Genomic DNA, 15,777 nt, shown 5'->3' with positions numbered 1-15,777 from the left:
CCTGCACTGGGTCCAGGGTGCATCCCAGAACAGAGCTGGCCTTCCTGATGAGCTTATCCAACCTCTTCCTCTCAGCTGCCGATAAACCGCTGCTCCAACATACAACACTGTAAAAAATGACAGATGCCACCACAGAGTCATAGAAGGTCTTTAAAAGCGCTCCCTGTACTCCAAATGACCTCAGCCGCCTCAGCAGGTAGAGTCTGCTCTGACCCTTCCTGTAAAGAGCATCAGTGTTGTGGCTCCAGTCCAGTTTATTATTCAGGTGAACACCCAGGTACCTATAAGAGTCCACTATCTCAATGTCCACTCCCTGGATGTTCACCGGTGTCAGTGTGGTGGGTCTGCGTCTCCGGAAGTCCACCACCAACTCCTTGGTTTTCCCAGCGTTGATCAACAGGTGGCTCTGCTGACACCAGTCAACAAAGTCCAGAGTCCACTGTCTGTACTCTGAGTTGTCCTCACCTGTGATGAGGCCGACTATGGCAGAGTCATCAGAGAACTTCTGTAGGTGGCAGCGTGGGGAGTTGATGGAGAAAATTTCACTCTAGTGGTAGCATGAGACGGAGTCTACAACCCACACAATTTGCTCATGTAGTGCAGCTCATCCAGGATGGCACATCAATGCAAGTTGTGGCAAGAAGATTTTTTTTGTGTCTGTCAGCGTAGTGTCCAGAGCATGGGGGAGACAGGTCAGTACATCAGGAGACGTGGAGGAGGCCATAGGAGGGCAACAACCAAGCAGCAGGACCGCTACCTCCGCCTTTGTGCAAGGAGGAACAGGAGGAGCACTGCCAGAGCCCTGCAAAATGACCTCCAGCAGGCCATAAATGTGCATGTGTCTGCTCAAACGGTCAGAAACAGACTCCATGAGGGTGGCACGAGAGCCCGACATCTACAGGTGGGGGTTGTGCTTACAGCCCAACATCGTGCAGGACGTTTGGCATTTGCCAGATAACACCAAGATTGGCAACTTCGCCACTGGTGCCCTGTGCTCTTCACAGATGAAAGCAGGTTGACACTGAGCACATGTGACAGACGTGACAGAGTCTGGAGATGCCGTGGAGACTGCTGCCTGCAACATCCTCCAGCATGACCGGTTTGGCAGTGGGTCAGTAATGGTGTGGGGTGGCATTTCTTTCGGGGCTGCACAGCCACATGTGCTTGCCAGAGGTAGCCTGACTGCCATTAGGTACCGAGATGAGATCCTCAGACCCCTTGTGAGACCATATGCTGATGCGGTTGGCCCTGGATTCCTCCTAATGCAAGACAATGCTAGACCTCATATTGCTGGAGTTTATCAGCAGTTCCTGCAAGATTCCCCAGACCTGAAATCCAATTGAGCACATCTGGAACATCTTGTCTCGCTCAATCAGCCTGTAGTGTGTTTTTCCACTTTAATTTTGAGTGTGACTCCAAATCCAGATCTTCATGGTTGCTAAATTTGATTTCTATTAATAATTTTTGTGTAATGTTATTTTCAGTACATTCATCTATGTAAAAAACAAAGTATTTAATAAGAATATTTCATTCATTCAGATCTGGGATGTCTTATTTTTGTGTTCCCTGTATTTTCTTTTTGAGCAGTGTATCTTCTAAATAAACAAAGTAGAGTTTACACTATTTAATACAGAAAGTGCAAATGTGGTTTAGGGTGGTTCTTTTAATGTATTTTCCATCCATATAAAAATAAAGCACAATACCCCATATCTTAAAAACAAAGAGAGACAGAGAGAGAACAGTAATTAGGTCATTTTGGTTGAATTAGAGCAAGATCCCACAAGAAACAGGGTGACTCAAAGACTTAAAAATAAATAAATAAAATTAGGTTGCTAAGGGGGTCCACTGGAAATTTAAATTCAGAATATCTGATCAGATTCAGTTCAACAAGAATGGTATATACCGGTACAGTTCTTAACAAATGTATTATACTACCATTCAATCTAAAGTTTATGCCACAGCTGCCTTAAATTACCAGTATTGGTAGTTACCAAAATTATTTTATGTGCTTCTGTAATGGTTAATTCACCAGTATGTGCAAGCTCTTTAATCAAAATTGTATTTTTAATGCTAAAATCTAATTATTGTTCTGGTCCACGAATCTACTATTTTTTCTGTTTTTTTGTAAAACAGTAAAGCATGTTATTTTTTTATTAAGATGCCAAATTAAAGTAATCCACTTGCATTCCTGAGCAGAAAAATTAGTTATGCTTGATTCATTTGTAACCAGTGAGTGACCTCAAATTGAGGTATACAAACGTGAATTCAGTTTGCTATTTAAATAATAAATAAAAATATAACTTTTAAACAAGTTTTTAAAAGATTTCTAAAATATTCGTGTTTCCTTGGTTTTAGGACAGATGGTCTGATAAATTTATTAAGCACTGTAAATCACTGGGCTTGATTTTCAGACTTTTTTTTTCCCACCCCCATGCTCCAATATAGATGACAGTATATGATTAATAGCACTGTGCAAGAGATTAAATAGCATGTTGTACTGAATAACTGTTTTGCATTTTGGTGGAACAAGTTTTTAAAGTTTTTACTGAAGTGTTTCCATAGTCTAGTGGTTAACATGTTTGCCTAAAAACATCCCTAGTTTGAGACCAGAGGTTATAACCCTGAATAAACAGGAGGGTTGTAGAAAGGCATCTGGTGTCACATCTGTGCCAAATCAAATATATAGATCCATCTGCTGTGATGACCTCTTGGGTAGTAAGGAAGCAGAGAAAATTTATAATCCTGCTTAAGCAGTATGAACATTTAACATAAAAAAATCACCTAAAGTTTTTTTCAGCTCCTCCCTTGGTCACAGTGAGTCACCACAGTGAGTGGGTAGCTTCACATGTGTGATTCGGTGATTTGGCTTATTGGGGTTGGGTAATAGATCAGGAGAGGCTAGGGCCACTTTGCCCTCCATCTCAACACACCCCCTGCAGAAAAGCTCAGACTTTCCTGGCAGCAGATTCCTGCCTTGTCCTGTCCAGTTAATACTTGTTACACATCTGGCAGCATTTTTTGAAGGCTGCCCAGCATGAGACAATCACTGGAGAATCCATCTGCTATTATAATGAAAACAGATGAAGAATCTGCTGTGTTCATTTTCATTTCTGTTGCATGAAACGTGTTAGAATCAAATTTTTGAATTTCTCTTTCTTCAACTCACGAGTTACCAAAACATACGACTTTGTGATCACTGTGCAGCTCATACATTTTATTTACCACTTTTTTTTGTTTGTTGTGACGCTGCTTATCACCTTCAGATACGCATCTCGTATCAGGCACTGCTGAGATTTGTGCCCACTTTCAATGCATCATCTTCTTCTTCCCCACACAGTTTTTACAGTCTAGGAATGACCAGCATTACATTACTATTTGAAATAAATGCACATTCTGTAAGAGACAAAGTCATGAGCTGTCCTGACTGTTTTCTCCCAGCAGTTCCATGAGAATCTCCTGGTTGGAAAACTCCTTAAGTGAAGAGTTCATTTCATCCAGAAGATCCTCTCCCAGCAGGAAGCTTTTTAAATCGTGCAGAGTCAAGCTGATCCGGTGGTCTGTTATGCGATCTTGGGAAAAGTTGTAGGTCCGAATCTTCTCTGATCGTCCTTTAGTGCCGATCTGGAGGACAAGGAAGAGGAGAAGCACTGAATTTAGCAATGTTTGTTACTTCTAGCAACAAAACCACTAATATCTTACCTGTGTTTTCATTATATTTTCACACCAGTCAAATTCAACATCATGTCAGAGTTTTAGAGACAAAGCATCACATCTGTATTTTATGTTGTATTTTATGGTTTCCACCTGTGGTTTACCTTTAACTGTCCTTTGTATCTCACTGTGTCCCACCTGTATTTTCCGCTGGTTGTAGCGTTTGCTGGTCTCCTCTTCCAGCTTCATGCTGTACAGTTTTGCTCTCAGGGACTTCATGGCTTTCTCCCTGTTCTTCAGTTGGGATCGCTCCTGCTGGCATTCCGCGACCACACCTGCCCAACAAACACACAATAAAGATCTACTTTACTGCATTTATCCATCCTTACATTTTCTTCCCCTTATCTAATTCAGGGTCGTGGGGGATCTGGAGGCTATCTACTGGATAAGATACAGGGTACAGCCTGGATAGGTTGCCAGTCTGTCGCAGTGCTAATACATATGCACAAACAACCATTCACGCTCACTATCACACCTACAGTCAGCTTACAATCACCAATTAACCTAGCTCTTTTCAACCACTTTAAACAGCACTGTCATCTCCTTTCATTAATAATCTATGAAAAACAGTCCATTTTCCCCATTAGTGGAAAGAATAAAAGATGCCCGAAACTTGTTTGCCATGTATTGCATTCAGTTTGTACAGTTTTTACCTGTAGGAAGATGAACTATCCTGACAGCGCTGTCTGTGGTGTTGACATGTTGACCTCCAGCTCCACTCGCCCTCTTAGTGTCTATCCTGAGATCCTTTGGGTTTATTGTGAAAGAGATCTGACAAGAACACACACAAACACTACAAATTACACATACTACATATATTTAGATAAGCAGCAGCTAAACAGAACAAAACACTCTGGAAACTTTTTAAGTTTATTGAGGATTCATTTAAGCAAACTGAGCTGTTTTAACAGCATCCTTGTTATTTGGATACATCCATCTATCGTGTGCAGCTGTACCTCAGTGGGCTGGGGCAGCACAGCCACAGTCATGGTGCTGGTGTGCATCCGGCCCTGTTTTTCAGTCTTGGGAACCCTCTGAACGCGATGAACTCCTGCCTCAAACTTCATCCTTTTGTAGCTCTGAGGGCCGCTGATACTAGCTGAGGCGTGACGTAGTCCACCTGTTCATATGTGAGCAGTGAAAAAAATGTGAATTCAGTTTTTTATTTGGCAAATAATTAACATAGATTAACATAAATAAATTTAATATTTGTGTATTCTTATTTTTGGGGTTTTGTTTTGTTTTTGTTTTTTTACAATAGGTGGTCTAAGGAATTTGTTAAGCACTGTAGCATAAAAAAGCTGATTTCCCTGATGTTGTTTTATTATAACAACCGCTAAAATGTCACTACTCTAATACAAAAACAGATGGAAAAATTAGGTATGAATTGAGTCTTTTAATGTGACCATGAATAAAGTATTTGTTTTGGTGCATGTTTTTAGATTACAAGTTTAAAAATGAACCTTTGCCCACTGTTTACTGGCACTATTTGAATCCATGCTGCCAAACATTCAGCATTTCTGTGACACAAGGGCTCCCTCTTGTGCTTGATATAAGTTATTACAATTTTACCAAATCAAAGCTTCAGGCCTTTGCTGTTTTTTGTAAACACATATTTTACGAATCTACTTTTTCTTCTTTTTTTAATTAGACATCACCTCATAACCTAAATTTCAGTCACTAGCTGAAAAATTGCCAAACACTGTCTTTTCCATGTGGAAAGGACACATAAAATTGAGTTCACTCTGATTCTGACAGATACTAAACGAGAAAATCCGTAAAAGCGTAAGAGTGACCACGTGACTGAGACCAATTTGATTCTTCTCTCAAATTTGTTAAACAAGCATTTCTGTTTTCTGTGAAGTTTTCTTAGTGCATGGCATTATTTTTGTTTGTGCTTTCTTTTGTCTTTTAGGATTATTACTTTGCTATGACTAAATATAGTAATTCGAAATTTGGCTTCTGTAAACTACATGATTTCATATATATGATGCTGAGCTTGTGTCTTTAACTGAACAGATCTATTTTAATTTCTTTCCTTCATTTGGAAATCCAATAAATAAATTAAGGGAATCTATTTTTTTTTTTAAAAAACAACTGTAATGATAGTTTTCTTAAAAGGTGTAACAATGATATGATGGCAAAAATACATTTGTGGAAGATTTTGTAATAGAAATGTATGTGTCGACTGACCTAGCTCACTGGTTGTGTGCTCCAGGATGTCAAAGGACCAGCTGTGGTGATGAGCAAAGCCCTGGTACATGTCAAACACCTTAAGGGGAGAGGAAGTTGGCATGTAAATACAGAAAAAAAACCTTTCGCTTAATTCTTTATTTTTTTTATTCTTTCTTTATTCTTTATTGCAGATGGCAATTGTGTCTGTGAGCATCCCGTTTTTGGCCTGCTGCAATAGCAATATTCAATTTAAAATAACTAATACACATATGTACTTCCTGACCTCAGCAGTGAACAGCATGGCTTCTTGACCACCAACGCCAGCGGTGACCTCCAGGACGAGGTCACTCAGATCAGTCTCCTCCTCTGGAATCAATAGATCCAGAATCTGATTTGATGATGCATGTTGATTAACAAGAGAAATGTGATAATGTGTCAGCTGTGCGACAAGTATAACAACACTGAAAATGCCAAGAGAAACGCTGTCAGCGCGCTCAATAAGATTTACCAACAGCTCGGTTGAGACCTTGATATCACAAAGTGAAAAAATCAAGTTTCTACCTTTTGTCTAAGAGTTTGAATATCTTCCAAACAGCCTGCTCTCTCCACCTCTGCCAGTTCCCGCAAAGATGGGTCTTCATCTTTGAGGAAAAACAGACACAAATACAATTTTTACCATAATCTGAGAGTGATTCTACTCTCACAAAGTGAGAGCCAAATGTGGCTTATTAATTAGAGATCTTTCTCCACAAACCTTTCAGAAGCGTCTCAGTCTCTGTAATCTCTTTTTGCTTGGTGTCCAGCTCTCTGATGGTCTGGATAAGAGGAGCCAGAAGGGACACTTTGGTCCTCTTGGCCTTCAGTTCATCCTCACTGCACTGCTCCTCTCCCAAATTACCACTGATGGCTTGTAAACATTCGCTGTACTGTGCCTCAGTCTTCCTCAGGTGCTCCTGCAGAGACTTCCTGGCAAAAATCTCATCCACTGACAGCAACTTCACCATCAGTGGTGTGCTGGTGTAAAGAGTTCTTTTAGCTCGATTTTCAACACTTTGGTTTAAGACATATGGTGGTTTTTGAAAGTAAGGTATCCATAGGTTATAGGTAGACTCTTTTACTCTGGGCAGAAGGTTTACAAGTCTTCTGTAAGCCATTTTACATGTAGATGTGGCTGAAATATTCACTGCGTAGTAAACAGACTTGATTTTTGCCGGTCTCTAGTCCATTTAGCCAAATCTCATTCAAAAATACAAAAGTTGGTATTTATTTATGTTTTAACACAAATAAATTACTCCCAGATACTAGGGACCATTTTTGACCCGAGCACAACACAAGGGTTACGATACAGCCTATATAGTGAAGAAAAATTCTTCAACTTGGCGTAAATATAACACGGTAGTGATAATTTTACTTTTTTAAAATTTTGTAACAGGTTCAAGTCAGTGGTGAGCAGCTATAATGCGGAATACTACAACCAACAACAGATTATTCTTTTGGATTTAGAAAATCTTTGACAAAACATGCCTGATGGGCGGGGTTTTTACTATTAAGCCTGAACTAATCTACAAAAACATGATATGAATATCTGAGGAGGTAAACAACTCACTGAAGGTTCCCTGCTAGCTCAACGTGATCATGAAATCAAATGTCAAGCTGCCGAATGCTTTACTCCATTTTTCCAGTTAGCGGTGTCTATATCGGAACAGGCTCCAGTCATTAATTCTTTAAACATTGTCTAGAAACGTCCTATTAACATCATTTACAAACAGCTTGCGTCGTTACCACCTTGCTAAAGGGCGCAGACATATTGAACATTTTCTTCTTTTTTTCATATTTCTTGCGGTTGGGAAACAGCTTTACAGTTCACTGCTGCCACCTCCTGGATGGTGCTGTGTACTGCACCTGGCCACAATGAGAAACTAAAGAATGGGTTACCACACATGGGTCCGTTCTTCGTACCTCGCTTACTACATCCAAGATCAAATCATCGCTATTCCGGTTCTCCGAACACACCTGTTGTTGACGATTAGTATAGCTGGATGAAGTAATGTGAGATCACTGGGTGGCTTAACAGGGGCTACGCATCGATAGTAGAAACATTGATCGGCAACCCTTTGATTGGTCGGCGAAAATGTCGAAGGAGCGCGCTCGGTATTTTTCGGCAGCAGAGCAAGAACTCTTGATTGAGGGATTTCAGGAGTTTCAGAGTTTAATTAACACGCAAGGGAACACTGCAAAGGCTGCAAAAGCAAGGAGAGAGGGCTGGCAGAAAGTTGCTGACAAATTAAACTCGTAAGTAATTTAATAATAATAATAATAATGGATTGGATTTATATAGCGCTTTTCAAGGCACCCAAAGCGCTTTACAATACCACTATTCATTCACTCTCACATTCACACACTGGTGGAGGCAGCTACAGTTGTAGCCACAGCTGCCCTGGGACAGACTGACAGAAGCCAGGCTGCCATATCGCGCCATCGGCCCCTCTGGCCAACACCAGTAGGCGGTAGGGTAAATTTATTATATTATATTACATTATATCATATTATATTATATTACATTATATCCTCTTTCACATTAGAGCCACAACAGGACCCACTAGAACATGGGAACAAGTAAAAGTGAAATATAAGAATATCCTACAGAATGGTAATATTTATCACTTATATTGCTTGTCGTCTCTTGGAAAGAGACCCTGAAATAATCTGTTTGTTTGTTTATAACAGCAACCAAGAAAAGGGCAGAGCAAAAAAAGACAGGTGGTGGTCCTGCACCCCCTCGTCAACAAGTTGGTTAAGTAAATAATACCCTCACGGGAAAATCGATATCTCTCTATGAGCACACTGTCGCGCTGAGCTAAAGGATCCTGTCTGTCCCGCAATATACGCTGAGTTCTGAAAACTCTCCTTATCAATCTTGCACCTTCCGCAATGGGTGGCTCGCGTATACGGACAGGACATGGCTGCGACAGACTTCCCAAATCCACCTTCGCTTTTATAGCCGTGGTCTCTCATCTTGATTACACGAAGTAATTTACTATTACTACTCTGAAATATGAATTACATCGGAAATAATCAAATACATGAAATAGAATGATTAATAGTACATTTCCCTTTTTTTAGGAAATGACCTGTATGTATCTGTATGGAATCAATAAAAGGATCAAGTACTGCATTAACTTTAGTTACATTGATAATATTTATTTATGGTAAAACAGTGGTAAAATATCGCTGTTGCTTTCGGACATACCTGAGTGGCCGCGATCTAATCTTGTTTACATAAAGTAAGCCTGCTCCCGAGCAGGTTTACGCTTACGGATCTGTTGCTATGACAGCAAGTCCCGGATGAGCTTCGGAGAACCGAACGATCCAAGATCACGCGAAATCGTCAACAATCAAATCCAGCTAACTTACTTAGCGAGGTACGAAGAACGGAGGCTTCCAGCTTCAGTTTGACTGTAATTTCATATTTACTTCTAATTTCTGACTACCAATTTGTTAACTTGGAAGAGATAGTCTAATTGAAATTAGACTACATACTGATGTTTTTGTTTTTTATGGTATAATTTATCATATATTCTCAAACCGGCATGAAAGTTGAATAAAAATGGCATTTTCTTCATATTTGTGACTAAGAATTTCATGTCATTCAACATGTTTATTACCCATTTCTGAAGGATATAACTATTTACCCTTCAGAAACTGTCACAACTGAAGAAGCCTCTCAGATGAGAGGTGAACCGTCTTCATATAACTTAAAGAAGTCCAATTTGTTTCTTTCCAATATCCCTAGACTTCTAAAAAAAGAATTTAAGATGGAATGACCCCCATGTTATTCTTTGACCAAACTTATTGAAACTAACCTTAGATATGAGCACACCTTCTTCTTTGAGATAATGATATAAATGAATACTAAATTCAGTAAGCTTCCCATCCTTGATGAACTTGTCAACAAAATCCACACTGTAAATGCTACTTGAACAGACAAGGAAAAGACAAATATCAGATATACTGTCATAAATTATATTTTAGAAATACATTTGAATGAATTTAGCCTATTGGATGTGCAAATGTGTAATGTTAATAAATCCCTGACCCCCAAGATAAACATATCCTTCCATATATAATTATACTAATCAGTCTTGCACAATCTTGCTGCTACTAATTAACAAGGCTGCTTTGTTTTTAATTAACTGTGGGGTGGGGGGTTTCGAGTGGCCTCTCATGGCATTTGGAGTCAATGATATTGCATGTGAATTGTAGACCCCCCACTGCTTGGGCATGGTGTGAATCATTAGGATTAATTAACAGGCCACTTGAATATATCGCTGAAACCCATATTATACTGGAAGTAATTGGCAATCAAGAGGATGAGCAGGGACCATATGTGGTCTGGGGTGCAGGTATTTCACTGTGTTCTGTCTTAAATCTGGAAACAATAATTCATTGGCACACATGCATGAACAAAACTCTCTAATATCAGCATCAACACATCAATACAAACACATAATTTTGCTTGGTACATACTTTGCATACTTTACTGCTTGCTCTGGCCCACAGTAGATTGTTCAGCGCTCAAAATAGACACCAGGAAAAATAGCACACAGTTTCCCCACTTTAAACTGTTAAAGTTTAAAGTCGTATACAACAGACTGTTAAATAACATTATTGCATATACACCTTTAGCTTGCAGAAACTGTAAGCTAAATAGCAAAGAATGGCCTTTGTGGCTTTTACAAAAACGATTTGGTCACCTGAGCATTTTATTGACTTTAAGCTGCTTTGAAATGTATCTGGGACAGCTTTCAACCAGAACGACTAAACTTGTAAATTAGAGTTTGACAACAGGATCAAGAGACTAAACTTATCAGGGTGGACTCCAGTATGCAAAATGAGCCGTCACATACATCTTCAGTGACCCTCTCTCATGTTTTCTCCCAGTTGATCAACAATTCCCATTTCACTGTCCTGTAAATATTAAATTATACAGAGATCCTGATTATGTTTTTTATGACTTAAATAACAGAAAAGTGTTAGAGAAAAAAGCTGAGACAGTGTCTGGAAATAAACCTACATTACATCCCCCAGCTTCCCCCACTGGTTTCAGTGAAAGAGCTACTTAACACATTCCAGGCAGGGTGTGAACTTAACCATCCTGTACATTATCTGCATTGTAGAGCTTTTGTTTGTCAAGCAGTAGGAATCATGGCAGGAAAGAGTCTCTTATTCATGTTTTCCATGTAAGAACAGGCTCAATAAAACCCAGTGATGAAAATTGTTGTTTAAATGTTTAAATGTTTGAAGCATCCTGAAACGGGAGTGTTAGTTACAGTCATAAATATTAATCAGGTACACTGATTAAACATCCGTGGGCCTTTCAAACTTTTCAGAAACCCTGCAAATAATTAATTGGTAATTGAATTTACCAGTATTTACCAAGCAATGGCTGATGTTTATCGTATGCCTAATTGGTTAAAGGTTGTGTGCTAAAGATTTTTAATAATAAATTCTATTTAAACAGTAGTATCGATTTTCACCCAAAATATCCCAATTAGTGCATGCATAATTTTATTTTTTCTAGTGTTAACAACACAGAATTATTCAATAGTAACTCTAATTTCAAGCTGCATTAAAGATTCCGAACATACCAACTTTAAAAAAAGACTTTAACCTCCTCCAAGACCCAAACTCTTTCACGGCATGCATTTTTAATTTCTCTTTGATATTTGGTCACATTGGGGCCCGATGAATGTAAAAACAAATAAGTACCAGATTTTTTTTAAACCTTATTTTTGTTTTTAAGAAAAATAAGAGCCACATACGAGGATATTCGTTTAAAACTTTGATAAAACTGTAGCAGTATAATGTCCTCGTAAGTGGATATCAGGCCCTTGTAGAGCAAAATTGAGTATTTTGGTCTAAATAACCCAAAATGTGATGTCCACATATGTGGACGCCAGGTCCTAGGAGGTTAAAAGGCTTATTTCGCCTATGAAGTGCCATATTCAAAATATAGGATTTGGAAATATTATTTTGTTTTTTGCATATTTGCGGTCTGCAAAATATGCTAAGTTCCGGAGGATGCCACGATTTTCAAATCGGCTAACGTTTAGAAACTTCTTACGTTTAAGTGCGTGAGATATATCTGTTTACATTAGCTTCAAACGCTGAATGGCGCTCAGAAAGGCCATGTTTTTTTCACGACAGTTTTGCAGTGGGAACACGTTCACTGCGCGGTGACGTCACCGAAACTGAAGCCAGCTTTCATTTGTTGACGTTTTAAAGAGACAACCTCCCCTTGTACTGTGATTGGTTTGCGCCATTTGCGCACCGATTTCAAAAGAGTGGCTGCAACTGGCGGATTTTCAGTTGAGGAGTATTTAATCTGGGAAGAGCGGGCGACAGTCGAGAAGATACTTGACCAGCTACTAGGACTCTTCTGTGGATAACGATATAACAACAGTAAGGTAAGAGGAGTTACGTACCTTTTCTAAACTTTTAAGAGTTCTCTTTAGCGGAATGTTATTCTGTTCGCGGTATGAGGAGTTTGTCATAAGTCGCTTCTTAGTTGCAAACTACTTACCATATTATCATCTAAGACCACGCAAATGTAGCTCGGTATTATAACAGGATTTTATTTAACGCCCATCACTCTCATTAATGTCCAGTTCATGTTATTTGACATACGTTTGACCAAAGACAGCATAAATGGGCGAAAACCGAGTAGCTTCACGTCATCGCTACATTTCCGCCAAATTTGCATCGCGCCAAAATCAAGACTTTGGAAAACTATCTTATTGAAAAGTTTCCAACCTTATTTCCCCTTTTAAACAACAGTGTTTATATTATAGCTTTATTCCCTGTCTAGCCACTCATAGCTTACATTTGATGTTTAATGTGGCCTGGTTAGCTTGCATTTGGGAAGCTGTGTTGCGTTCAGTCCCGTACACTCCGTAAAACCTAACCTAACACAATCTTGTTATTTCTCTCCTGTACTTAGAAATCTGCAAAGTGAATGTCTCATTCTAACGGAATCATCATGAAGTTTGCCGCGTGCGAATCTCCAAGAGCCTCTGCCGTGGAGGCCAAAGCTTCCCAAGTAAAAGAGCCCATCCCCATCAAACCTCAGTGTTCCCCTGTAAAGGTGACCACGGTGTTGTTCTCTTCCAAAAACAACACCAGTGCAATCCACGACAAGGAAAACAGCACTGGCATGGCGCATGACAGGACTCTGGAGTTTGAGGATAGTGGTTATCTCTCTCTGCAAAACAGTCAGATTGAATATCACCATGAGAACGAAGAGGATGTCCACATCCTGGGAAAGTCCACAGTAGTGTCGTCTACTGCTACAAATCAAGGAATGCCACATAATTCTCCTTCCAAATGTCAAGTAAGGAGCACCCCTATTCAACTGGAGGCAGTCTGCACTCCTGTGGTTCGTCCCCAGAGGAGAACTGCGGCATACTCGTCATCCACCCCATCCGGCCATCACAGCGACAGCCACCTGCCTATACTGAACTTCCAGCGGGTTGTGTGTGAAGAACTTGCTAAGAGCTATGAGAAGAATAAGAGGTAAGATTTTGACATCTTGTTTGACTGGGTGTTCATCTAGATTGGTTTACGCTTGGGCAGCTATAAAATGTTGTCTTTCTATGTGTGTTAGGTACGACTGGAGCATTGTCACAAAAGTTGCAGAGAATTTTCTTTTGGATCGGGTGATTGGACGTCAGATGGGCTTGGAGTACAGCGATATCTTTCAGTCTCTGCTGGCCAGAAACATGAGATGTATCCTGACAAAGATCCTGGCCTTTCTGGAAGACTTGGACCTCATTAGGTAAGCTACAAACCTTCACTTTGTCCTATCTGGATAAATGTATTTGGCAGTAAGGAAATTTGAATTTAGGTGATATCAGAATTAATTTTTGAATCTTTGTAACTGTTAATTTTGTGCTCTTATTAATCGCATGTTACATTTCCTTTTTCAACTTCACAGTTGTAAGAAAGTGAGCAGGACTTGGAGGAAAATCATCTGTGAAGATGCAGCAGCTCTGAGGCGGTGTCAGCGAGCTGAGCAGGAACTCAGGGTGAGGAAACTCGCACAACATGACACTGATTCAGACAATGCTTTTGTGCTTCAGGCCATCAGTGTGATTCTTATCAAGTAGTTACATAGTAAGAAAGACCACAACTTACCGTACAGGTCTTCTTACAAGTTATTTAAAAGAACAGTTGCACATGTAAGGAAAACATGCAATGGGTGGTTGTTAGAGCTATAAGAAAGGATGACGCATTCACAATTCATGTCATTCTTTCTATAAGGCAACCTGAATAAGAATATTTAGTTTTGAGTCTTTATTTTGTTTTTTCTTGCAACAATATGAATAACAGTATACTGCTAAAGCTGCAAATGTTCTAATCATTTGATTAATTCATTTTTAGGAGTCAAGAAACTCTCTGAGACAGAGGGGTATTGGTTTGACAAGAGATGTGGCCGTCTCCAGGATGGTGCTGTCCTGCATGCAGACCACGGCTTCCTCAAAGACTCCATCTTCATCATCCTCCTCGTCCACCCCCAGCTGCATGACCACCAGACGGGCTGCTTCCTCTCAGAGAGGCAGCACACCCACCTCCCGATGCTCACGCTTCAACGAGTACATCCAGGTGGGCGTCGTTTTCAACAATTCACTCTGATGCAACAGAACTGAAAAACAACCTCATGGCCAAGATTAATTTTCCAAATGATGTTTTCACTGTAGGAAATGCATAAATGTTCCGTATAGCCTTGTTTTTAACAAACCTCCATGTTTCATTCTTTCTATCTCCAGGCTGCCAGCACTCTGAAGCAACACGAGTCTCTTCGTGCCTGCAAACGCTGCGGCTCACCAGCGACACATCTGAATGAGGTTCAGAAAGCTACGTGCACTCGCCTTAGTTGTCTCTTCACCTTCTGCACTCGCTGTCAGGAGTCTTTCCACGGTTCGACCCCCTGCAGAACCGTGACTCCCCGAGCCAACTTCTCTAAGACGTCACCGGGGAGCGCTCGCAGCAAGAAGAACATCAGGCGACTGTGATGGAAGCTTTGTGGAATTTTATTCAGATTTTTTTTTTTTTTTTTTTTTAAAGCAGCTAACCTCTGAGCCAGCAGTGTTTCCACTAGCACTGTCCAAACCTCGGACAAGAGTGGAAGTTTTTATATAAGCTCGACCTGAAAATGCAAGGCTTCACTGCACGTACTTTTCCCAAAACCTGTATACGGAAGTCAACACTGAGTGAAACACTCAAAGAAAACTGACACAATCGAACAAAAAATATATCCTGATTGTGAGAAGACGATGCCAAAAAACCCAAAATAAAGGCTTTTATTTTATTTTAAATGAAATGTATGTAAATATATTGTAATGTAACTTTTAGATAATGTAAATTGTTTAGTAGTTTTAAATAAATTTTTGATACTCAGGAAATATGAATAAGTATTAAAGTTTATTGTATTGTACTGTACTGTATGGTATGGTATTTCCTGTAAATACATTGTTTCTTTAAAACCTTACCTTGTGTTATTCTACTTATTTTTAAAAACACAACATTTATCTCAGGGAAGCTGAGTAAAGCTTCTGCGCTCATCAGTTTAGTTTGCAATAAGAAGTGATGTGCCTTTGCCATCAGTTTAACACTGCTTTGAAGTTTGAATTCTGTATATTTAAACTGCTAAATCACAAACAATTTAAATTTTCGCAGTTTAGTTTAAATGATACTTAAGTCGGTTTTATTTATATGGTACCAATTCAGCTAAGCCTGGTTCATTACCTATAGAAGACCGTAGTGGCATTTAAATTAATGGCAAGCATGAAAGGAAAAGCTCTGCTTCATGGGAAATCCTACGGCAACATAACT

The 15,777-nt window shown here is 39.7% G+C and overlaps 2 protein-coding genes across 2 annotated transcripts; one reads left to right on the top strand and one right to left on the bottom strand.

Annotated features, from left to right (window-relative positions):
* Positions 1-3,204: 3,204 nt before the first annotated feature.
* Positions 3,205-7,086, bottom strand: mtrf1l (mitochondrial translational release factor 1-like). The gene is made up of 8 exons (XM_085369163.1): positions 6,641-7,086; positions 6,448-6,527; positions 6,170-6,274; positions 5,905-5,983; positions 4,668-4,831; positions 4,365-4,482; positions 3,850-3,986; positions 3,205-3,621 (listed from the first exon to the last, which is right to left on the bottom strand). The coding sequence occupies exons 1-8, from the start codon at positions 7,038-7,040 to the stop codon at positions 3,409-3,411; spliced, it is 1,296 nt and encodes a 431-aa protein (XP_085225289.1). The 5' UTR covers positions 7,041-7,086; the 3' UTR covers positions 3,205-3,408.
* A 5,815-nt stretch (positions 7,087-12,901) lies between these two features.
* On the top strand, positions 12,902-14,957 carry fbxo5 (F-box protein 5). The gene is made up of 5 exons (XM_085369200.1): positions 12,902-13,458; positions 13,550-13,720; positions 13,880-13,970; positions 14,326-14,547; positions 14,712-14,957. The coding sequence occupies exons 1-5, from the start codon at positions 12,902-12,904 to the stop codon at positions 14,955-14,957; spliced, it is 1,287 nt and encodes a 428-aa protein (XP_085225326.1).
* Positions 14,958-15,777: the final 820 nt, after the last annotated feature.

This window comes from Diplotaxodon limnothrissa, linkage group LG13 (assembly GCF_057381915.1).
Source record: "Diplotaxodon limnothrissa isolate DT_005_m linkage group LG13, D_limnothrissa_male_GT1.1, whole genome shotgun sequence".
NCBI classification, from domain to species: domain Eukaryota; kingdom Metazoa; phylum Chordata; class Actinopteri; order Cichliformes; family Cichlidae; genus Diplotaxodon; species Diplotaxodon limnothrissa.
The sequence above is the reverse complement of the archived record's forward strand: the minus strand, read 5'-3'. Positions and strand labels throughout refer to the sequence as shown.